General features: G+C 39.0%; 1 protein-coding gene across 1 annotated transcript in view; it reads right to left on the minus strand.

The window, feature by feature from the left end:
• Positions 1-26,115, minus strand: part of LOC124545263 (microprocessor complex subunit DGCR8) — a 239,163-nt gene that overhangs the window by 159,570 nt on the left and 53,478 nt on the right. Inside the window, exons 2-3 of the mRNA XM_047124142.1 lie at positions 3,055-4,016; positions 2,761-2,865 (exon numbers count right to left, since the gene is read on the minus strand). Coding sequence (XP_046980098.1) covers positions 2,761-2,865; positions 3,055-3,979 — 1,030 coding nt within the window. The 5' untranslated portion in view covers positions 3,980-4,016. The remainder of the gene's footprint in view (positions 1-2,760; positions 2,866-3,054; positions 4,017-26,115) is intronic.

The following is a 26,115-nucleotide window of genomic DNA, read 5'->3' on the forward strand; positions in this document are numbered from 1 at the left end:
AGTTCTTCACAATTAAGTGTGATGCAAAAAGCAAAAACAAGTATTCAGTCTAGATTGCAACAGTACAAGCAGGAGTTTGAAGGGGAGATGATAATGACAGATGGCAAAATACTTCATTACTATGCATGAGAAAAAATAGTTAATATTGAAAAACGTTTCCAAGTAGTTCAGCATGTGGACACCTACAAACACAAAGACAGTGTACAATGCAAATTCATGAAAATTACTCTCATCCAGATGTTAGGTGAATGTTCTGCCAGTACTTTTTCATCTTTTTCTTTTGGTTTGTGCAAAGCCTTTTTGTCAGTAGATATACTGCTGTAGAAATTAACCAATCCTGTTCTTAGAAATTTAACTGAAAGGTATACAGAGAGTGAAGTGCCAGACGAATCCACTAGGCATTGAAATTATGTACAGTGGTGCTACAACCAAACCGTTAAAAGAATAAGGGATCAGTTTCAAAATATTTTTATATGGGTGTCAATTGGCGAAACAAGACTGTGAGGGATGGTTTATTTCAAATATTGTAAATGCATTTCTTGACAATAATGTATGGTCTGTACTGTACGTATGTGCAACAGAGCAGTTTCAAATGACAAATAGCTTGGCAGTTTCCCAATTTTTTTATTGCTTTCATGAATTTACTATAGCCAAATGGCATTCGATATGAGAGTGCATTTCTGTCTGTGACTGATGCAGCTCTCAAAGTTATATTTCCCAATAACACACATTTAACTTGCCTTGCTCATGAGTTACATTGTGTTGCCGAAACTGGTCACACAAATTTTCATCCTGTTGACAAGTTGGTGTCTGCTGTTAAGAAGATTTCCTGCATTTTTGTTAATGTTTCATTGTCAATCATTTACAGGGATTTATGTAAGTCATTTTTGTACTACCACGATGCCACTTCAGTTTTTATATAATTTTATGTAAACAGTTTATGTGCACATTTCAGATTTATTGGCGCATAAAGGCATACACATTTAAGGGATTATTACTGCATGAAAGTCCAATCCCTAATTCACTACCCAGAAGAGGACAGTTGCAGAATTGGTCAAAACATCATTTTTGTTATACGAGGCATTCAAATGAAACCTGGTCACTAGTGTAAGTAATGGTAACAAAACTGTAGTTATACACAGTACACATACTCATAGTCGCCAAAACTGTTGGAATATTTATCCCATTGCAACACTAGCAGGTTGATTCCATCCTTGAAGAAGCTAACAGGCTGCAGTCGGATCCAGGCCTGGACCCAGTTACATACTTCATTGCTTTGTTGTCCGTTGTGAACAAATGTCCGCGAATAGCTTGTTTTAGAGGTCCAAACACATGAAAGTCACACGGCGAAAGGTCGGTACTTTACGACTGATGTTCCAGCGTTTCCCACTGAAACTGCTGCAATGTCATCTTCACCGCATTGGCTGTGCCCGGACAAGCATTATCATGCAGGAGGATAATACCATTGGACCACATGCTTTGGCGTTTCGACTTGATGGCTCGTCTAAGGTTCTGTAAAGTGGCTTGATAATGCTGGGCATTGATGGTGGTTCCCCATTCCAGAGATCGACAAGCACTGGGCCCTTGTGGTCAAAAAAGAAGCACACCTTGACCTTACCAGGGCTGGTGTGCACAGCCTCTGATTTCTTTGTAGGTAGTGATGTCTATGTTTACACTGCTTGCTCTGACGCTTGCTTTCCGTTTCAAACTGGTGACACCACGTTTCATCACCTGTGACAATACGCGACAGAAATCCGTATTCCTCCTCATGATAAAGTTGCAGATGACTCAAAGACAGCGCCATTCGAGTATTGCGTTGCTCGGCAGTCAGTTGGTGGAGAGCCCACTGTACACAGATTTTTCGAAACTTCAAGTGTTGATACATTATGGTGTTGGCGGTGCCCCCTCAAGGAATCATTTGCGCCATTCCACAACACATGAACGACTCAGACTGTACTCTCCGTACACAGCCTTCACCCGTCGATATATTTCACGGCCTCCAACTCCCTCTGCTGACAAAAAAATCTAATCACTCATTGTTCCTGCTTACTCACCTGCATGCTCAGTAGTGGACAATAACTTCTGTGGCCACCTTCTCTTCAGTGTGAAACCACACTGGCGCTATGCCACATCAAATGGTGCGTATGCGTCAGTCTCTCTACCAATAGATGATGCCACGATATCCACAGTTATGTGGTGCCAACCTTACGTGTAAGGCAAAGGTAGACACACTGACCAGGTTTCATTTGAAAGCACCTCATGCAGAGTTGTTTCAAAATTACAAAGTGATGTGTCCCAATACCCAAAAGGATTTTACTGACATCATCAGTAAATAGCACATTTTGAAGTTGAGGAGTATTTTTTGCAGTCTGTATAATTAAGCCTTTTTCAGTCTGAATAATTAAGCCAAGATCTTCATTCCATGTGACACACAATGTTCCACCACCAATGTACCACCACACCATGCATGGCGCCAGAGCTTATGGTAATAGAGGACTGGTAGCACTGACTTGTCCTCAGCTTGAGAACATTATCAGCTTTTACAAACCCAGTTTGTCACCAAATACCAAATTCACTGCAGTGCTTGCCACTTAGCATTATCAAGGAGGTATGTGGGACTGGTGGAATGCACCCCAACTTTAAAACCTAGTTTAAATTTAGAAGTAACAATTTACTTTTTTACTCCTATGTTGGATTAGATAATTATGTCCAAGCAGTGCAAAATATATAAAAATTTATTCATAAGGTAAAACACAATACCTTCTAAAACAACTTTTTTCCTTTCTTTGAATGTTGGTTCACCGTTCTCCCCATTTTCTCCATTCTCTCCATTTTTAGCTTTCTTCTTGAATTCTTCAGGTAGACCTAAAATGTAATTCAGTACAGATGACAGTAACAAGGAAAATATATTACAGAATCACTCGGCACTGTAAGCCTCCATTAGTGATTTAATTAACTCTAGAACACTATTGAACTTTTTTTACTGCAATGTGTTCTGCTATTAAATCAAAGGGCACAACATGTATTACAGAAATACTTATACTTACAGCTTACCTTCCTCTAACATAGCTTCTATTTCTTCATCAGGTACATCTGAATCATCATCCGATTGGTTATAATCATCCTGGTCATCGTCCTCTTCATCATTATGGTCAAATTCATCCAGGACATCAAACTCTCGTAATGCCATGGATTCATCTCCAGCACAGGAAGAGTCCCTGCCTTGTTGTTGATCACTTTCTTGGGTACCATCATGTTCATCATCGTCATTTCTTTCATCTCCACTTTCTTCTACTATTGTATGACTTATACTTTCCTCTATTTCTTTGTGGCACTCACTTTCTTCTGCTACTACACGGCTCATTTCGCGTGCCGCACTCTCTCTTTCCCTGCCTGCAGTAAGATTTTCACTAGAAATATTTATCTCCTTTGTGGAATCACTTTCTTCAGTACAATGTTCATTCCCATTTTGAGTGACAGTGTTAGTACACACTTGTGACTCAACACTGTCCTCTGCATTACTAATGTTTTCATTAACCTGAGTTACAGTCTTTGTTCCTATACTGTCTTTCCTTTGTAATGTCAATTCCTTCATCATCTTGTTATTATCAACAGTTGTTTCCTCAGATGGACTGCTTTCACACTGAGACTGTTGCCCTTCTTTTTTCTCAGTACTAATATTTCTGCTGTCTGCTATTCTCTCATCCCAGGAATCTCTGCTACTACTCCCATTTTCACTGTCCAATTCCATTTTAAGGTGTTTATAAAATTCTGATTCATCTACATCAATTCCAGCATCGTCATCAACATCACTGCTCGGATATGTGGGACTTTCCTCTGCAGGTGCATCAATGGGCTCACTCTTAATCACAACCTCTTGACCTACTGGTAACATTAAATTGGTCAAATGTGGACACTTTCTACTATCATCACAGCTACCTGTACTGTCTGTTGAGTGTTTACGTTTTTGTCGCACCATTTTGACTACCTTTAATAGAGAATCTTGTTAAATAATACTGAAACAGAGGAATAACACAAGATAATAAATGTGTTCAGCACAATCAATAAAACAGCATCATGAATGTTTAAAAATTACATATACACATCTACAAATGAAATTAACACATTAGCAAGAGCAGAGGTTCCAAATAGATCAATGAAAATATAAGCAAGAGATTACAGTTAGGGATCTTTCAGTTACAGACAAAAAAATTAAAAACTAAAAAAACTATGTCACGCACAAAAAAAGCTACAAGATACAGTAAAAAATTAGGAGTCATATCTACATCTATACTCTAAAAACTGATGAGAGTGCATGGCCGATGGTACATCCTATTGTACCAGTTATTAGGTTTTCTTTGTGCTCCATTCAGATATTGAGCATGGGAAGAATGTTTGTTTAAATGCCTCTGTGTGTTGTAATTAATCTAATCTTGTCCTCACAATTCCAATGTGAACAATAATTGGGGGTTGTAATATATTCCTAGAGTCATTATGTAAAGCTGGTTTTTTTTTTTTTTTTTTTTTTTTTTTTTAACTTTGTAAGTAGGCTTTCTTGGGACAGTCTGCACGTATCTTCAAGAGTCTGCTAGTTCAGTTTCTTCAGCATCTCTGTGACTTTCTCCCACCGGTCACACAAACCTGTGACCGTCTGTGACAGCCTTCTCTGAGAAAGTTCAATATCCCCCATTAGTCCTATTTGGCATGGATCCCATACACTTTGACAATATTCCAGAATGGGTCACATGGTCCTTTGTAGACTGATTGCATTTTAAGAGTCTCTGCACCACTTTGAAATCTTATCAAGATCTGATTGAATATTTATGCAGCTTCTTTCAGATAGTACATACATCACTATAGATAACAGCATCATTTGCAAAATGTCTTAGCTTACTACCAATATTGTCTGCAAGGTATCTAATATGCAACACGAACAGCAAGGATCAAGACACACTTCCCTGAGGTAAACCCGAATTTACTTTTACATTTGATGATGACACTCCATCCAAGGTAACACGCTGTGTCCTCCCTACCAAAAAGTATTCAATCCAGTCACAAAATGAGTATGATAGCCCTTATGATTGTACTTTAGACAATAAGCTTAGTTGTGGTAACGAGTCCAATACTTAAGAAATTAAGATATACTGCATCTACCTGTCTGCTTTGATCCAGAGCTTGTCAGTATGTCGTGAGAAAAGTGAGAATTGGGTTTCACATGACTGATGTTTTCAGAATCCAGCTGGTAGGCATGGAGTATGTCATTCTCTTCTTTTAAGCTTGAGCCATAGTTCTTCCACATGCTCCTGCCCTGTGATGAATGTTTCAAATTCCTCACTGAGATATGACACTACTGATTTTTTATGTAGTTCACTGAACATATCTATCTTTCTGCTTATTTTAGTTGTCCTTGGTACATTGGTTGTTGCCACAACCGCATCATAGTCATTGAAACTAGTTTTGATGCGGACATCCTCAAAGAGTTCAGGTCTACTTGCTGCCATCAGCTCTAAAATATTTCCAATTTGAGTGTGTTCCAAGCTGTCTGTTCTAAGTAGCTTTCAGAGAAGGCATTTAGTAATGTTTCACAAGATGTCCTGTCACACACTCCACTAACAAAACTGTAATTTTGCCAGTTGACTGTTGGATGGCTGACAACTCCAATGATGACTAGCGAACTTACTATACAAGCAAAAGGCAGTTTTCTGTAAAGTTTTCATTATATCAGGAGGTGAGTCACAATTTTATGACGACCCTGATTCAGTATTTTGCCAAACCAAACTCACATGCAACTTACATTTCTATCTTGGTGGATTTGAGTTTCTCGTCTACTGCAACAAATACACCATCTCCATTTCCCATTAGCCTAGTCTTTCAATAAACACATACATTTTCCCCAAAAATCTCATTACTACCACTTTCAGATATCAGCCAGCTTTCTGTACCTAGTATTACATAAGAGTCACTGCATTTTAGTAGCACTTCAAACTCCAGTACTCAGTTGCAAATGTTTTGGCAGTTAACCACAAGGAAGCTTTTTTTGCAACATGCACTCTGGATGGAGAGTCACCTAAGCTAAAAATCCCTTGTGTGCACCCCACACACAGTCAGCTATCTGGGTAGCAGTCTCTGATGTGTAGCACACATATAGGGGATCCTACAGTTCTAAATTCTACAGATTACAAGATCAGGTGTGTGTGTGTGTGTGTGTGTGTGTGTGTGTGTGTGTGTGTGTGTGTGTGTGTTTTAGATATTGGTGCTTTATTATAAAGTCAATATACGAATATGGAACCAATTACTCAGAGTTCCAAATAACACCCAAATTAACATGTACATAATGAGAAAAATGTATGAATAATCTTCCAAAAATTCCGCATCTTACCTAAAAGATAATAGGAACTCACCTGGCACAGAAAATTTGTCATTAGTTCTAAGACTGGAGGGCAATGAAAGAACAAGATAACTGATAAACAGCGAATCACAAAAAGTGTGAGAGACAGACAGTGCTTGTTGGGTTTAAAAAGTGCATCAGCCCCACGTCACCCTCAACATACTTTATTTCCAGTTATTTTAAATGAGCAGAGCACATCTTACAACCATTGTTGTGAACAATACACAGAAATGACTTACACGAGAAGCTAACCCAACTTATATGGCTAATAGATGATGAAAATGATTTTAAAATATGGATGTGTTTATGTTCCATCACCCATCAAGTTCATTTATCAGTAAAACTGTGAGTGTGTAATCGACGTTTGGAGGTTAATGAATGTAAAGACTACAGAAGTGCAAGTCACTGCATAAACAAAATCATCAGGGAATCCTTCCAGAATGTTGAGCAGCATGGTTTTGATCTACTTGCATGCATCTGTTTCTTTAATGACACATATCCTCCATCATCATGGTATCTGAAGCCTTTCCTTTCAAGTATTACTTTAATTTGATGCAACCACCTCTTTCTTGGACATCTACCTTCATCCTAACATGTTCCTTTTCAAGTACCAATGGGAAATTTGGTTAGGTTGCATCCACTTTGTGTGACCAAACCTCTACAGTCTCACTGTATTCGGCCTTTCCTCTATGGTCACTTTCACTTGCAGGTCTCTTGTTATGTACTCGTTTCTGATCTTGTCTCTCCTTGTCATTTGTAGGGCAAACCATAGGGATTTCAATCCTCAAGCCTACATCTGACTTTGGGTTACAACTATAGGGCATAATGGGTGGAAAGAAAGTTTTGAGCTATATTAGAGGAACATCCTTGTCCCACCCAAGTCTTCATACTACAGTGAAGAACTTTGATCGTTGGTTACCCTTGCCAGACCTCGAGATTGGCACACCATCACTTGCCTCAATACTACTAAGATTAGTGAAATTTTTCACATTCTTAATGATCTTCCCCTCCAAAAACACATTAGATGGAGCAGGTACTGTACTAATTTGAATCACTTCTGTTTTGTTTTTCCTCATTGTTAACATTAAATCTGAACTTTGTGTTCCACAGTTCCATTTGCCTCTGTGCCTCCATGGTAGTTTCACTTTAAATGGTGACATCCACAAATATGAGAACATTTAGGTCTTCTTTTTTCACTCATGTGATGTCTTTCATTTCGATACCCACGAGTGTGATTCAGAGGAATCACGAAAGGGAACCACCCTGTTGCATAGCCCTCTGTTCCAAACTACTTTGACTGTCCATCTTGTATTCTCGGTTGATGTATGGTATATGAATTTTGGTAATTAGAGTTGCGGAGATTCCATTTTTCCAGCCAGTTCCATATTTTACATCTCAGCATCCTATCATATTACATTATTATCAAGTATTTTCCAACCTCTATATCTTTTAATTATTTGTCTGACTGCAAAAGTAACGTCCTTTGTTAGTCCCAAATCCATGCTGTTCTTCAAATTGAGATTCTATGACAACTCTCAAACCCTTTTCCAGAATCATTTCCTAGATCTTTAGACAAGGTGGTATAGTTGGTACACTATTCCTTTAAGAAACAGTATTGTAATTCCCTTTTATCAGTCACTGGGTACCCCATTTCCTCCCTACACAGTTCCCATGATTCAGTGGAACCAATGTGTTATGTTGATTCTTCGCTGCTTTTATCATAACTATAGTCTTCTTACGTCTGGAAGATTTCTCTCTTTTTCTCTCTTTCCATTTGTTTCAGAGAATTTTCTGTTCTGTCTAGGTAATTGGTGGTCGTCCTTTCTCAAGGTCTGTGACTGTGGGACCATGGTCTTCCTTCTCCTCTGCATTTAATATGTTTTCAAAATAAATGTCTTCTCTTAACGATTCTGTGTCTCTGACAATGGTAACTCCTTCTGTTTCAACTGCCTCCATCATTTACCTTCCATTTCATACTTTTCAACATGCCTTAAAGTATTTTTTGATTTCACCTATTGTTACTCCAATTTTCTGACAAAGTATACCAAAGTCCTCTTACACCTTTCATAACCCTCTCAAAGTTTCTTATCTCTGTATTCTTGATAAAGTGTGGCTATTTTTTAATCCAACCTGATAAACATAATTTTTTACTTTTTTATATCTTTGCCATTGATCAGTCTCAAATAATATTTTGTATTCTTTTGTTTAACTAAGTCATTCCTTTTTCCTATAATTTTCCTTTCGTTAGTCCGTATAAGCACTGCTGACTACTGATATTTTGAATAGATCCCACTCTTCTTCAAAATTCCCTGGCTCATTCTTTAGCACTTTTTGCTTTCTTTTTTAAGTATCTCCTGCTCACATCTTCTCGAAGCTTCTACTCCATTGTCCTTGGCATCAATATGGTGCATAATGATGCAGAACAGACAATTATGTTCAGCAATTTCACAGGAGCCATACATGTATTTTAACGCATGGCAGATTAAAATTAAAACTTGGTCATGTATTAAACTTGGATACCTCATGAGCATTGCCAGTGAAAGGCAAAATTCCAGATTAAAGTCCCAGTCAGGCAAAAAGGTTTAATCTGCCAATAAGTTTCAAATGATAGCACATTCTGCTGCCAAGTGAGAGATTCCATCTGGAAACAATTCCCCAGGCAGTGGCTAGCCATTTATTTGCAATATCCTTTCTTCTGGAAGTACTAGTCCTGTAAGGTAAGCATGAGAACTTCTGGGAGATAGGAAAGAGGTAATGGTAGATGTAAGGCTGTGAGAATGGTTACTAATTACCTGAATAGCTCATTTTGTAAATGTACTGATACTGACAGGCAAGATTCCAGGTTAAAGTCTCAGTCTGAACATAATTTTAATCTGACAGTATATTTCTACTCTAAAATCAATCCAAAATCTAACCATTTCAAGTAACATGTTCAACAGAAAGAATAAACAGAGGTAAACAGAGAAGCGCAATATTTAATACTTTCTCCTGCCAATGTCTCATATCCTTGTCAATATAAAATTGTAAAAAAAAATCCTATTTAAAAAAATAATACAATTAAAAAAGAGAACTTCAATATTATTCAAAAGATTTAGGCTGATCTCTGACAATAGGCTGAAGAACAATACACAGACACTTGTCCTGAATTTAATAAGAATGAAACTGATTAAGATTAATGTGAAAAACTACAGTGTAAAAGCCAGAAAACAATAATTAGTAAATATTTCTGTACGAAGATAAGAATAATTCCTCAAATTTTTTAAAAGACATTAGGCTATATTCAGATATATACATTAATGTTCACATGACTAATACACTATGTTATCTTCGTACCACAAACGTAAACCCAAAGTCACTATGGTCGCTAAATAAACATTATCAATATGGTGTGAGACCAATTTAGGTTCTTATATAGCCGGGATTTACCATTAAATGGGCATATAATACTTGTGAATTGTATCTAGTGGCATTTTGTACCATACATGACATAGTACATCACACAGTGCCAACATAGTTAACAGTAAAAATGAAGCACTGAAAACTCCTGTTGAAAAGCCAATCACAGTTGTTTACTAATATGAATGTTTTAGGACTATATAGTCGAGAAGACATTCCAAATATCTTCTTGTTCAAAAACACCCATTTGAACCAAGACACCAGTAGGAACTGACCTACTGCACATTGCCATGTTAGAAAATATCTTTGTGAAACTTCTGCACTAAAGACTACAAGGTGCTACCCAAAATATCTGAGAATTTGATTGTACTGGTCAAACCAGTAGCAGTAAGAAATTGTGCCACATGATGTCCCGAGGTATACGTTTCAGCTACTGCAGAACAAAGTTGTGTCTATTTTGGCACAGGCAGTTAAGAGTTGTAGAGGTGGATTTCAGGGTGTATTTCAGTGCTTCTGCGAATTGTGAAATGGATAGCATGACAGATGCAATGGTTTTGTATCAAACTGTTTCAAGTTAAAGAAACTGCACCTGAAACACACCACATGCTGACAAAGGCATCTGGTAAGAGAGCACTTAGTCAAGCAAGAACATATCAGTGGGTGAAACGCTTCAAAGAAGGGTGAGAATCTGTGGAAGACGACAAACATTTGGGGCGATTGTCAACATGTGCAACACTGGAAATGATCATGAAAGGGCATGACATGATTCACAACAACTGAAGGCACACAATCTGTGGTGTTTATAATAGTCTTAGGCTGTTGTAGTACGCTACCTATCAATGAATTCTAGCCGATGAACTGAACATGAGATGAATTGCAGCAATCTGTCCCTCTCAGCATCAACCAACAAACCTCAGGATCCAGACGTGCACTGAGTTGCAACAAAAAGCACAAGTGTGTCCAAAATTCTTATTCAGAGTCATAAGAGGTGACGAACCTTCGGTCTATGGTTATGATCTTGAAATGAAGCAGCAATCATCACAATGAAAAATACCATCTTCTCCAAGGCCTACAAATGCTCAACAAGTTGCAACAACGTGACTTCAATGCTGATAATTTTTCTGATGTTCGTGGAATAGTGCATAAGTTTATTCCACTTGGTCAGACTGTCCACAGGCAGTTTTACTGTGAGTTTTTGATGCAACAGAAGGAAAGTGTTCGGTGCAAATGGCCAGAGTAGTCGAAAAAGAAAGACTGGCTGGTACACCATCACAGCACATCAGCAAACAACATGGCAACAGCTCCCACACTCTCTACTCTTAAGACATAGCCCCATGCTACTTCTGCCTGTTTCCAAAGATGAGAACCGCATTGAAAGAGTGATGTTTTGACTCTGCTGACAGCATTCAAGTGGAATTGCAATGAGTCCTGAGCACTTTTCACCCTGCGGACTTCCAGTAGCACTTCCATAAATGGGAACAGAGCTGGGATCATTGTGTATGTGCCACAGGTGACTACGTTGAAGGCAACGAATTACATTAGGCCAGAAGTATCGTTCTCTGATTTTTACAACGAAATTTTTAGATATTTTGGGTAGCACCTCATACATTTACTGAACAAAAATGACCACATAATTCTTGGCTTTAAGTTGACCTCAGAGGACCTTCACAGAACCACCCCAATACTTATCAGAAGAATTTGTATCACAACAATAGTTTTTTTCAGCACCTACTGAAAATAAAAACTGACCTTTTATTGAAAACAAGTGAGGAATAAATCACTGTATAACCCTATTCCCTTCTAGTCATCAGTGGCCCATATTGCAGGAGCTTGGTTGTCTTAACACATGCTTGGTAGTGACAAATAACATTTCCGCAAAAGTCCAGGTTGTGCAATATATTTCAGATTTGGCTGGTAGAAACGAGGCTGTTTGAGTACTGATATGTGTCACTTCAGGCCCATGGTTCTTTGAAACAGTTCTTTTCAATATTTGGCATTCACAGTCACCAAATGTTGATCTTTGAACACTGGTATTCATTACTGATGCCTTGTGCAAGAAGGGTATACACCATCACCATCCTGAAAACTTATTTTCACCAGAAACAACGTAATGTCAATCATTTACACATTTATTCCAAACAATTGGACTCCAACAACTTCTATAACTTGTAAGTCGCTTAGGTCAAAAGACTGTCATATGAGAGATTTTGGCCACAAGGCATTCTTCTAAAGTAGAAAATGCACACGCATTCACCCAAGAGTAACACGCACGCATGCAGGCGCGCAGGCACGCACACAAAATCACTGTCTCTGGCCTCTGATGGCAGACTGTGAGCAACTGTGCCTGGCTGGTGAGGTTAACACTGGGACTGAGATGGAAAGGGAGCATGCAGGGATGTGGTGGGGACAAGATAGTGCTGCTGGGTGCAGTCATGATATCAGCAGGGAGGGGGTGGGTGGGGCAGTGATAGAAAGAGAGGTAGAAGAGGGGAGAAAGATTAGTTAGGTGCTTTGGTGGAACAGAAGTCTATGTAGTGCTGCAGGGGGAGTAGGGAACGGAGTATACAGGTGAAGATCAGTGACTAGCAAAGGTTGATGCCAGAAGAGCTACAGGAATCAAGGATACATGAGAGGCAGTCATAAACCTTCAATTGTAACTTCAGTGGTGGTTGGGAGAGGGGGGGGGGGGGGGGGGGGGGGAATCCTGGTACACACTGAAAGCCCTACACAATAGCACACTGTCAGAGGAGCTAAAACAAATGGCACTGCCTACTGATAAAGTGGTGTACATACTCATAAAACAAACTTTCCAAAGTCTGCTGCACAGGGTAGACACGCGGTCTGAGGCGTTTTGTCACGGTTCCCACGGCTTCCCTCGTCAGAGGTTCGAGTCCTCCCTCGGGGATGGGTGTGTGTGTGTTGTTCTTAGTGTAAGTTAGATGAAGTAGTGCTGTAGTGCCCTCAGAATTTTATGAAAGTCTGGAGGCACTTGTGTCACAGCCGTTTCAACACGCGTTATTTTAAAGCAGGATGAGCATGGGATACTGTACCCATTTATTGTTTGTGCAGGCGAAACTGGAAAGGAGATAATTCGACAGTGCTGGCAAGTGTTCAGTGCGACCTGCCAAGAACAAACAAATACGGCCCGGAAGCTCCGTGGGCGGCTGCAAAGAATAATGTATCTTTGTATTGTTGAAAAACAAATGGAGAGACTCAAAATAGTGACTGTTTATTAGACATTGGACTGCTGTTGAGAGTACATGGACTGGATGTGGATGGTCAGCCACGATAAAAGCTTATGTATTCATTGTGCTCAAAAATGTGTAATTAACTGATTCTAAGTGCCCAGTAATGTGTGGGCTTACGTCATAAAGTTTAGTTGTTTTTTTGTACAAAGTGGAAATAAATATGTTCTGGTGCATTGAATGATATGCCAAGAGTAGAGTATTTTTTAAATAAGAACCGAGAGAGAGATAGAGTGAAAATTTCCCCTTCCTAGCAGTGAAATATTCGGAGAAGCGTCCGGTGCTAGCAGAAGACATCAGCGCTGTAAGAAAGCAGAACCAACATTCTTCTTCAACAAGTAAGTCCACGAAAACGCTTAAGCTGTATAGAGATAGCGTAACATTACACCGGACCACCGCAAGAACGTGCGACCGTAAAGAAAGGACCTGAGAATAAAGGGTAAATATTTAAAAAAAAAAAAAAAAAAAACAGTTGGGAGTGAAATGATGAAATGATTAAGAGAATCAAGAAAATCGCACCACGCTGCAGTTAAGTCTCAAATCGCCGACGTCGCCGTCTACCTACGCCGACGTCTACCACCTACGCCGACGCCGCCGTCTACCAACTACGCCGACGCCCCCGTAACCAACACCGACGTAGCATCACACCAACGCCGAGACAGCATCACTCCAACGCCGACGCAGCCGTCCACAAAAACCGACGCCAGCCGTTCATCGACGCTGACGCTGACGCCGCCGTGCACCAACGCCGACGTAGCATCACACCAACGCCGACGCCGCCGTCCACAAAAGCCGACGCTGCCGTACACCGGTGCCGACGCCGCCTTCCACCGACGCCGGGTGAGCTACTGCTGACCTTTGATTGTTTGTGAAGTGTGGGGGGGTTGTGGAAATAAGCGAATGTACTTTTAATGATAACTAGATTAAAAGCAAACAAAACACAGTGGAAAAGGAACATCAATCAGTAGAGTCTGTTGGGGCTATGGGAATTGAAAAACAGGGGCCAGATTTAGGCGAATTAATGAGGTTTATCAAAACGCAGTTTGAATCACAGAACACAAAAAAGGAAGAACTGAAGGCAGAATTAAACTCTAAGTTAGATTTGAAAAACAAAAAACTAGAGGCTCAAGTTAATATCCTAAGTAATCAAATGCAAGAATGGAAAAAAGAATTGTCCGATTCCCTGAGCGAACACATATTTTATTTAAGGATTTAGAACAAAGAAATGAAGCTAATCTAAAAGGTTTAGTTCAAAAATTAGAATATGATGTAGACTGTAAATGTAGTAATTTGGAAACAATTTAACGAAAAATACGACTCTTTCAAAAATGTATGTAATGTTACATTTGATGTGGTCGAACGAGAATTAACTACGCTAAAAACCAATGTCCAGAAACAAGATAAGTTGCTCCCCCTAGTACAGGCGCAAATTTCACGGGTCACATCGCGGGTGGAAACCGTAGAATAGAACTTCAAAGAAAAGTTAATGACTGCAGAGCTTATAAATTTGAATGGTTTATAAGAACAAGTAGAAGAATTAATAGGGCGAAGGGTTGAAGAGAAACTTAAGTGTTGATATCTCTTCGCCTATAGTAACTTCCGATTTAGATAACACCAAGAAAAACTTAGAAACGTTGAGAAAAAAATTCAAGCTTATGCAGGAGAAACTAGAGAAAGGCACAGTTTCCCAAAATATTATATTAAATAAGGACATGATAACTGATTTGCAATGGGGATCAAATTCAGGCTTGTCGAGGCAGTTTCCTAAATTCAAACCACATGGGGAGGTACACACCATCCATTTCTTAAAACGGTTTAACCAAAACATACCTAAAAGTTGGGAGGACGCTAAGAAAAGAGAGTTTGCGGTAGGTTATTTGGAGGGTGAAGCTTCAGAATGGGGCACAGTAAATATTGAAAATATCACATCCTGAGAAAGTTTAAGTAAAAATATTGGTCTTCAAGTGCACAAGAGAAGTTGATTTCAGATTTGTGGGATCCTAAATACTATAGTATTGCCTGGGGTACCATGCGCAAGTATTTCGACAGGCATTTGACAAGGGCGAAATATTTAGATCGACCAATGGAAGAAGAGGGATTAGTTAGAATTTTAATAAGACGTCTACCTACTTGTGCTAGAAAAAATATACTATGCAGTGGGTGGAAAACGGTGGAGGAACTGTTATCCTTTGTAGATGCACTCGATGCAATCAATAAAGGCAGGAACGAGAACTTGCACGCGCAAGAAAATCCGAATTTTAGAAGGAATAATATGAATCATAATAACCAGTCAAAGCCTTATGAATCCAATCTTGCCCGAGTCCACCGACCTAGCAGGAATGTAAATAAAGGGGGTTGCTCACGAGTACCATTACCGTCCAACCTCGGTCCTGTAACTACGCAGGAATTCGTGCCCAGCAACAGCTGTGGAACAGGGGGTAACGCAGTTCCAACGTTTGGAAATCGTGCCGTGGTTGCTACCCATGAGGAAAACGTGGAGAGATCTGGACCCAGGGCCGGCGTCCAGGTCGTCAAAATACACTGAGAGGCCTAAATAAGAGGGTACAGGTTTCCTCTATGCATAAAGTACCTACCAAGGAGTGGCTACTGCTGGAGGAAACGAACAAAATAACTACGCCACCACAACGTATTATAACAGGAGATAGAAAACCACAAAGTAGACATATTCATCGATTCTGGCAGTGTAGTATCACTTATTTCTAAGGAATACTTTAATACATTAAAAACTAAAATTAATTTACCTGTTTTACCAGTAAATGGGGTATACATAGTTGGTATAACTGGAAAGAAGAGTAAGGTTGTTAAATACGAAACCTTGGCACACTGCCGTATAAGTGATATGACGTTTCGACAACCTTTGCTAGTAGTGGAAGACATAGAGACGTATTGTTTGGTTTAGACTGGTTAACCGATTTTAATGTTATACTAAATTTCGACGAGAACTTTATCTATGTGGGGGAGCCCGAGAATAAACATTGCATTAAGTTTGTGACGGACAGCGATGTGTATAAACAAACATCTGAACACCAAAGATTACAATTAACCGCGTCAGCTCCGTTGTCTCCAGAGATAATGTTAACTAATACTGTAAGAGTGTAAGTCCACAAGACGACTTTCACAAGAAGGTAAGTGAATCTGAAGTGTTAAATATCGAACAACAAATGGATTTAGTGAAAATTTTGTCTAAATACCATTCAGTATTTTCAGAGAATCCGGGTATCGTTAGCGATTATGTTTGCAAATTTAAGATTAAGGACGAGACTCCGTTGGTTTTACCCCTTCTTCTTTTCAAACCATACCCTATACCTATAAGTCTTCAAGAAGCGGTTAGGGAGGAGAGTAATAAAATGATTGATCAAGATATAATAGAAAGGAGTATGAGTGTCTGCAATAATCCCTTAGTAGTACTGAAAAAAGCTACAGGTGGAGAGATTGGTGCTAGATGCACGCACTCTCAACCGTCATATTGAAACCGAAAGAGATCGTCCGGTTAATATAGATGAATTATTAACTAAATTTAAGGATGCCCAGTATTTTAGCTCCATTGATCTGACGGCTGGGTACTGGCAAATCCGGTACTACCTTTTGCACAAAATATATCAGCATAGGTATTTATAAGAGCACTTGATAAGGCTATTGGACGAGAGTTATTGAAAGAACTAGTTATTTATGTGGATGACATCTTGATTATTTCACCTACTTGGGAAGAACATTGTAGGGCATTGAAAAAAACTTTGGAGCGATTTAAGGAAAAAGGGTATCACCTTAAAGTTAAGCAAATCTCACTTTGCAAGGCAGGAATTACTATTTTTAGGACACATCGTGGGAGTAAAAGGCATTAAACCAGACCCCGAGAGAATCGAGGCTATTATAAACTGTCCATCTCCTCGAAACGTTAAACAACTAAAAGGGTCTCTGGGGATGGCAGGTTATTATCGACGCTATGTGCAAAGCCAAGAAATGAACGACCCTAGACTATTAAGATTATTACGTAAAGGTATATCATGGAATGGACCAAGGGACCTAAGAAGCTTTTGACAAACTAAAACAAGCTTTAGTAAATGCACCTATCTTACAACATCCCGTAATGAATGAACCTTTTAAGATAGCAACTGATGCCTCAGATTACGGTATTGCAGCAGAATTATTCCAAGGGGAATGGGGGATAGAAACCTATGATCATAGACCTACAGCGTTTATTAGTCGAAGCTTAAATAAGCATGAATGAAATTATACTGCTACCAAGAAAGAATTGCTAGCGATAGTGTGGAGTATACAAAAGTTCCAAGCTTTAATATGGGGTTCGGAAATCTACATTTATACCGACCATCAGGCTTTGTCATCCCTAATGAGTAATAGATTATTACACAGTAGACTAATGAGGTGGATGTTGTTTTTACAAGAATATGATATTAAAATACAATATATAAAAGGATCAGAGAATATAGTACCCAATGCTTTGTCACGACTACCTCGAAAGATGAAAGATCTACAACGTACAGAAGGACCTGGGGTAGTTTTCGCGATCAATTTTATAACAACAGAATATCCAGCAAGGGAAGTACAAGAGTAATGCTAAGTAATGAGGGTTGCACATCTCAAGTGAAATGGTATAGTAAGCTTAAGCTAAAGGAACAAGGGGGGACGAAGTGTATATCCACCTGTGTTCATAGGTATAGTAGTACAGATATTAAGATGGAGGTATCGAGTCAAATAAGTTTCTGATGAATAATAGGGTTGTGCAGACCGAATAGCCTGAAGAAAAGAAATAAAGTTACAACCATGGATGAAACATATTCAATTATTATGGCTATATAAGTGAGCTGTAAGCAATGAACAAGTGAAGAATTTAAGCAGGCAGGCGGAAGGACTCAAGAGGAGGAAAGGAGAGGTAGATAGAAATTTTACTAGGAAATTTTAAATAAAATAGTGTGCAGAAGAGTACGAAAGAGGCAAGACTATGAATCACTGTTAGAGAAGATAGGGAGGGCACATCCAATATAGATGAAAGGAGAGAAAGAGAGGCAGGTAGGCAGACCCAGAGGAGGCTGCCTATACTGCGCGGGCAGGGGCACCAAAAAGGGGATTGACCTGTACCATAGTTTAGTATAAATGAAAGGGGCGTACCTGCCCATGGATGAGGAAGAAGATGTTTTCATAGCATCAACCCTTACATAGAGTGGAACCCAAAGGGAAAGGATGGTATATGACCTGAGATTGTAGTGGAAAGTTTCTCCTGGTAAATTCGAAATCTAAATTTTTTTTAAATAGAAAAGACAAGTCCTGTGCGAGGAGATAGAAAAAAAGAGAAAACCCCTAGTACAACTAATTTTTTTCAGACCCAGAAAACCAGTGGTTATCATTGCAACAGCTTCACGACTCAGAATAACGCGTGAACTTTGAAACTGGTTAAGGGGAGGGATTTATTTTGGCTCAATCCTGGAAGCAAGAGTAGATAAATCTATTGGAAATAGCTAATACTTGTTGTACTATTAGCTTATCATACTACTATGTCTATGAAAGATATTACCAACAGCTTAATGAAATACTGGAGATGGAAGAGAGTTTTTGAACCTAATGTTTTTATGTAGTACAAAGTAACAAGATAAGTGTTAAGAAAAAAAATTATTAAAATATATGTTGTGTGCAAAATAACAAGTTTTCGAGCTAAGGGGAGGGATACGTAGTGCCACCAGAATTTTATGAAAGTCTGGAGACACTTGTGTACCAGCCACTTCGAACATGCGTTATTTTAAAGCAGGGCGTAAGGATGAGCATGGGATACTGCACCCATTCATTGTTCGTGCAGGCGAAATTGGAAGGGAGATAATTCGTCGGCACTGGCAAGTGTTCAGCGCAACCTGCCAAGAATAAACAAATACGGTCCGGAGTAATGTAGCTTTGTATTGTTGAAAAACAAATGGAGAGACTCGAAATAGTGACTGTTTATTAGACATTGAACTGCTGTTGAGAGTACGCGGACTGGACGTGGATAGTCAGCCACAATAAAAGCTTATGTATTAATTGTGTTCAAAAATGTGTACGTAACTGATTCTGGGTGCCCGGTAATGTGTGGGCTTACGTCATAAAGTTTAGTTGTTTTTTTTTGTACAAAGTGGAAACAAATATGTTCTGGTGCATTGAAAGATATCACAAGAAGAGAGAGAGAGAGAGCGAAAATTTCCCCTTCCTAGCAGTGAAATCTTCGGAGAAGCGTCCTGTGCTAGCAGAAGACATCGGCGCTGCAAGAAAGCAGAACCAGCATTTTTCAACAAGTAAGTCCACGAAAACGCTTAAGCTGTATAGAGAGAGCTTAACATTACATCGGGCCACCGCAGTGCGTAAGCTTAGGGACCGATGATGTAAGCAGTTTGGTCCCATAAGAACTTACCACACATTTTTCCAGAGTCTTACAATACATCTTCATCACATATAGTTTTGGGTTAGGCAGGTTTGCCTGTTCTGAAAACAAGCACACCATCTTCTACTCTGTCTTCTTCTACCATCAGGTCTCTGTTCATAGGTTTTCTTTGGTATCTGGCTACATACTAGATAGTCATGCTATTCCTTTCTGCATTGTTGGATCTTTTCTACTATAATTAGAATTTGGGAGCTTCTTTTTTCTCTCACTATTCTTCTTGTGAGCTAATTTGTATCCTGCCAAAGTCCTAGAAGTCTCATTTCTTCTGCTTCAACTCTCTGTAATTGTTTCTTTGTTAAAATCTATACTTTGGATCCAGAAAGCAGCAAAGGCAAGGACATACTATTATAATATGTAATAACGTAAAATTAGAGAAATGAAATATTGGTGCTTATAAAGTGATAAGTATCATCTGCTTTTACCATAATTATTCCCAATTTTCAGCACACATAAACTGGTTATCGATCCCATCCCTGGATAGAAATACTGAGCTATATTACACCCAACCAGTAATTTTTTCTTATTTATTCGCTTTTAATTTTGGTAAAAGTTGCTCAGCATGTAAATTCATAGATAGTACTTCCCCGAAGCAGCCAATATGTTTTCTTGCGAATTCACCTCTGCCTGCATAGTAATACTGATTGATAGTTGGTGTGGAGTTTGCTGCATCCCAGTACATCTTCAATGTATTAGTTGTGACTTGCAACCAGCAGAAGAGGCAGACATTGTGGAAAGAAGATGCAATTTCTGTCACAGCAACAATGTCAGAAAAACAAAGAACACATGCACTTCATGTCACAGAAACGTGTGAGGAACACAGAGTAGAAAATGCTACCAGTGCATACAGTGTAGACAGTAGTAACAAAACAATCGACTACAACAGACTGCTGCAAAAATCTCTAACTTCTTTGTTGTGTTAGTAAATTTAACAATTTCTGTGGATAATGGGATTATTATTGCCATAATGCATTACAATGGTTCTCTATCTCAGTTTTAATCTTGCATACCCAAAAGTTGACATTTTTTATCTTTTTTTATATACTGTTCATTACTAAATTAATACTGATTCTGCTTTTTTTTTTTTTTGTTAAAACAATAACACAGTTTTTAAACTTCCATTAATCTGTAACTGCAAGAAAACAACATACAGCACTTGTGGCTTTATAAATCCCAGTGTATCTTTTCATTACTGTTTAAGAAGTGTTATTTTCAAGATAGCAAAATTTGCCTGCCCCTTCAAGACTTTCTTGTCCAAGTTTAACATCTGGCCTTCTAACATAGTCATAGACTACTCACTATGCATACCATTACCAGGTCATCCTTTTTGTAAATACATAAGCTCACCAGACAAAAAGTTAGTCACCCCAGTATGCATACACAGATGAATCGTTAAGCCTTTACAGGTGGCACAGCAATTGAATCACATGCTCAACCGATGCTGCATAGCCTCTTCGTGAGCGTCAGTGAGACATTATGTTTCATTTGGACATTGTAAGTAAACACTGATAAATGTAAGACTGTAACAGAGTGGAAAAAGGAAACAATCATGTTTGGCCATTCCCACAGCTAGATAATGTGTGAAGTTGCTGGATTTGTTGATGTTTCATAACAGACTGTTCAATATGTCTAGAAGCAGTGGTGTAACACATGTTGCCATGAAACATGACGTCAGAATTGTGATTGGAAGAAGATCCTGACAAAGAGGGAGTGGAGGTAAGTTTCACAGCTTGTGAATTAAAATCACTTTCAAATTTGACAGGAATTGCTGCAGGTAGTGAATGAAGGTCCATCCCCAGAACATTGTGACAGGAACTGCAATTAACATATGGAGGCTGTCACCTCGTAAGAGGCCATTGCTCACACATGTACATAAAGATAACAACAGAAGTGTTCATCGAGCTGTAATGTGTGATCAGTTTGTTGAACATTGGTTGGTTGTTTCGGGGAAGGAGACCAGACAGCGAGGTCATCGGTCTCATCGGATTAGGGAAGGACGGGGAAGGAAGTCGGCCGTGCCCTTTGAAAGGAACCATCCCGTCATTTGCCTGGAGCGATTTAGGGAAATCACGGAAAACCTAAATCAGGATGGCCGGACACGGGATTGAACCATCGTCCTCCCAAATGCGAGTCCAGTGTCTATGTTGAACATTCCCCCACCCTATTACATCTTCACTGGCCTGCAAAATCACCTGCCCTGTATAAAATCTGTGGGACATGTTGGAACGATGGGTAAAATGCCAACATCAGCATCCTCACTATTTCGCAGAACTGAATGATTAAATCCTCAGCGAGCAAGTTGCTTAACCCGGATGTGGAGTGCCTGCCAATATTGTTGACTCACTTCCTAACCAAATCAAGGCCATTATCAAGTCAAGGGGTGGAATTACATGGTATTAAATGATGCTTGCAATGATTTTTCTATGGATGACTAATTCTTTTATCCGGTAAGCGTACCAATCAGCTAGCAAATGTTCCATTTCATTAAGCACTCAATTCCTGTTTAGTCAGCTGTTACTGCTATGTTAGCGGCACGCTGTATCAACACCTACATTAGATATTTCTTTACTTAACTTATGCCCTTTTATATACAACATAAATATTGTTGACAATGGACAATCCTGGCATACACCTTTTCTGACTTTGGCTCTCTCACTGTCTTGTCAAAGTTGATTGCCCCCAGCTTGTTTCACACAATGAAAATCAATTACCTTTCTATCCCTGTAGTAAATACCAAATTGCATAAGAGTGGAAAAAAATCCTTACCACTTCATCCAAAAACTTATCAGAATCTAAGAATGCAATGCATATTTCAATGTTCTTCCTAGATCTCCCTTCTATTTTCAACTCCTTTGTAGGTGCACTTTTTGTACTGACTCTGCAATGTTGGTAAACTGTTGAAGTGACTGTCGCAAGATCCCCAAGTTACTCTCTGAAATAAATAGTAGTAATGCCAATATTGTATTAGGTACCGAGAGCTGGTTGAAACTAGACAAATAGCAGTGAAATTTTGAACTCAGGTTGGACAATGTTTAGGAAGGATAGGACTGATGCTATGGTGGTGTGTTCATTGCAGTTAAAAGCTGTTTAAACACAGTTGAGATCGATAATGGGCCGGACTGTGAAATAGTATGGATAAATCTATCAATCAGACAAGGAGTAACAATTGTATTAGGACTTTTTTATAGACCACCAGCATCCACAACAAATGTCGCGGAACATTTCAGGGAAAGTCTTGAGTGCATAGGAAATAAATATCCAAATTATCCATTAGCTATAGGTGGAGACCTTAATCTGCGTCCACTGACTGGGAAAATTACACTTTCATCACATGGGGCAGAAGCAAAGACTCATGTGAAGTCATTTTAGGAGCACTCTCAACATACAACCTTGAGCAATTGGTTAGAAAACCAACTCAAGATGGGAACAATTAGATATCTTGGTGACAAACAGTTTTGAGGAAGTTAATATAGAAGGTATTAGCGACCATAATGTCATTGTGGCTTCTATGTCAGATGTCAGTGGAAGCTGGAGAGAAAAAAGAAAGAAAAAAAAACCGAAGAGTTTTCTCGTTTCGGAAAGCAAATAAAAGTGTCATTAATGAATATCTTAGGAAACTGCTGGGAAAGCAGAGAATTTTGTAGTTATTTTAAGCTTAGTCAGTGTCCTGCTGACAAATAGAAATGATGTGAAATGAAAGCAGCTGTCAAAAGATCAATGAGAGATTCTTTTAACGAATTTGAAAGCAATATTTTATCAGCAGATTCTAAAAATAACTGCAAAAAATTTTGGTTATATGTAAAATCTATGAATGCTACAAATAATTCAATACCTTCTCTTGCTGACAGTATGGGTAATGTAACGGATGATGATAAACAGAAGGCCAAAATTCTAAACCTAGCTTTCAAAAACTAGTTTAAAGAAGAAGACTGCAGCACCATTCCCCTTTCAATTATCAAACAAACGCAAGGATGGCTGATATAGCATTTAGTGTATCTGGGATTGTAAAACAGTTAAGATCCTTAGATGCCAGGAAGGCATCTGGCCCAGACGGCATCCTAGTAAGATTTTATGTTGACTATGCTACAAATATAGCACCATTCTTATCCATCATCTATCAGAGGTCATTGGAACAACAGAAAGTTCCACGGGACTGGAAGAAGGCGGGTAGAAAATTGGATGCACATAATTACCGGCCAATTTCACTGACATCGATTTGTTGTAGAAACATGGAACATATTTTGTGTTCAGACATAATAATCTTTCTAGACTCGGAGAAGCTCATCTGCAGAAACCAGCACAGTTTTAGGATACGGCAGTCATGCGAGACACAGCTGGCCCTCTTTGAGCAGGATATACAACAGGCTCTTGATACTGGCTCCCAGGTTGATGCCATATTCCTTGACTTTCGAAAGGCATTCAACTAAGTTCCGTGTGTCGCTTGCTCCAAAAAATGCATGTTTATGGTCTATCCGATGACATGTGTGGTTGGACAGAAAGTTTTCTAACAGACAGAGAGCAGTATGTCATCCTCAATAAGGAGACTTCAACAGAAACAAGCATAACATCAGGTGTGCCCCAGGGCAGCGTAATAGATCCGCTGATTTTTATGATTTACATAAACGATCTGGTTAATAATATTGACAGTGGCATTAGACTGCTTGCTGATGATGCTATAGTCTACAAGAAAGTAGTACCACACGAAAGTTGTGAACAAATCAATGGGGATTTGCAGAAAATAAATGCGTGGTGTAATGACTGGCAGTTATCTCTCAATATTAGTAAGTGTAACTTACTGCATATCACAAAATGAAAATCCCCATTAATGTACGAGTAAAAAATAAATGCACAGTCTTTGAAAGAGGTAACCGGGTGTGATTATTTGAAATTATCCGAAATGGAACGATCAGATTACACACGTAACAGGTAAGATGAATTCTAGATTGCAGTTTATTGGTAGAATCCTGAAGCGATGCAGTTGTTCAACAAAGGAAATTGCTTACAATACATTAGTTCGTCCAGTCTTAGTGTATTGTTCGTCTGTGTGAGACCGTTAACAGTTGGGTCTGATTCAAGAGATTGAGAAGGTCCAAAGAAGAGCAGCAAGATTCGTGACTAGTACATTTAGCCATCGTGAGAGCACTACAAATCTCATAGAAAATTTAAAGTGGGACACATTTGCAGATAGACAACACTCTAAACGGAAGGGGCTGTTTACTAAATTCCAAAATCCGATCTTCACCAAGGATGTAGAGCATACATTATTACCACCAACTTTCAAATCACGCAATGATCACCATTCAAAGGTAAGGAAAATTAGAGCTTGTACTGAGGTGTTCAAACAGTTGTTCTTCCCTCACGCAATCAGCGAGTGGAACGGAGGGGGTGGGGGTGGGGTGGAGGGGGGGGGGGGGGGGGGGAGAAATTATATGACTTTGGCTACACACCACTTGGTGGCCAGCGGAGTAGATATGTAGATGTAGAATTTAACATATTATAATTGTGAACAATTGACTACATTTAATTTCTAGTGAGCTGTTATGGTTGCCATTACTCAAACTTTGAAATTCATTTGGTGGCACCAAATGTCCATAGAAGCAGACTCGCTATGTGCCGGATTTAAAAATTTTGTGCTTTCTGTTTGTTCCTACCAGTGTATCAATGTGCAACAAGTCATAATATTATATACTGTAGAAATTAAGCATTGTCCTGACATCACAAATAACATCAATAGTGATCTCGTGACAAAATAAACTGATCATTGTAGCAGTTTTTAATGACTGGTATAGTGAATTACCACAAGATGTCACACACATCCAAAGGTGGTAGGAGATATTCCCATGAATGTTAAAACAGTTATGTTGGTGGCAGTATATTTCCCACAGTCCACAAAAAGAAATATTAATTCTGTGATAAGTATACTTCCCACTTTGCATGGAAAAACTACTTTGGTGGTAAAGAAGACTTCGCACTGGCCTTAAAAGCAACATTATTTCGTGGTATATATTCTTCCCATGGTCCATGAAGTGCAAAAAAGAAACATTTCATGACAAACTATAGCTGGTGCGGCAAATAATCTCTAGGTGCCAGGAATGTACACAGATGATCTGATGTATTTCTATGAACATTGTTCAGAAATACAGTTTGTGGTAAGAATACTTCCCACTGCCTGCGAAAAAGTTAAGATCAGTGCTGCAATTGATACTTGAATGTATCTAATCTGGTCCTCTTCTAATCTACTTTAAATTTACATTCCTTTATTTGATAAAGTACTCACTGGAGTGTTTTTGGTGCACGTGACGTTAGATTGGTTGATGATTTCCTAGCCTGTCCAACCACTTTTTTTTCGGAAGTGAAATTATTTAATTTCTTTTCAAAATCTGATGAAACTTCCCCAGTTAAATAAATTTCATTCATAAGGTTGTGTAATTGTTCGGTTCAATGCACACAATAGTATTTCAACAATAGGCTCACCAGACAAAAAATTAGTCACCCATAGAGGAATCATTACATGCATCATTTATTACTGTATAATTCTGCTCCTGGGCTTGATATTTGCCTGGATTCAGTTACAAAGAGAGTCCATGAGATTGTCCTGATACACCACGTCATGGTTAAGGCACTCACTGAGGATCTGATCGCGAGCG

This window comes from Schistocerca americana, chromosome 8, assembly GCF_021461395.2.
Source record: "Schistocerca americana isolate TAMUIC-IGC-003095 chromosome 8, iqSchAmer2.1, whole genome shotgun sequence".
Classification (NCBI taxonomy): domain Eukaryota; kingdom Metazoa; phylum Arthropoda; class Insecta; order Orthoptera; family Acrididae; genus Schistocerca; species Schistocerca americana.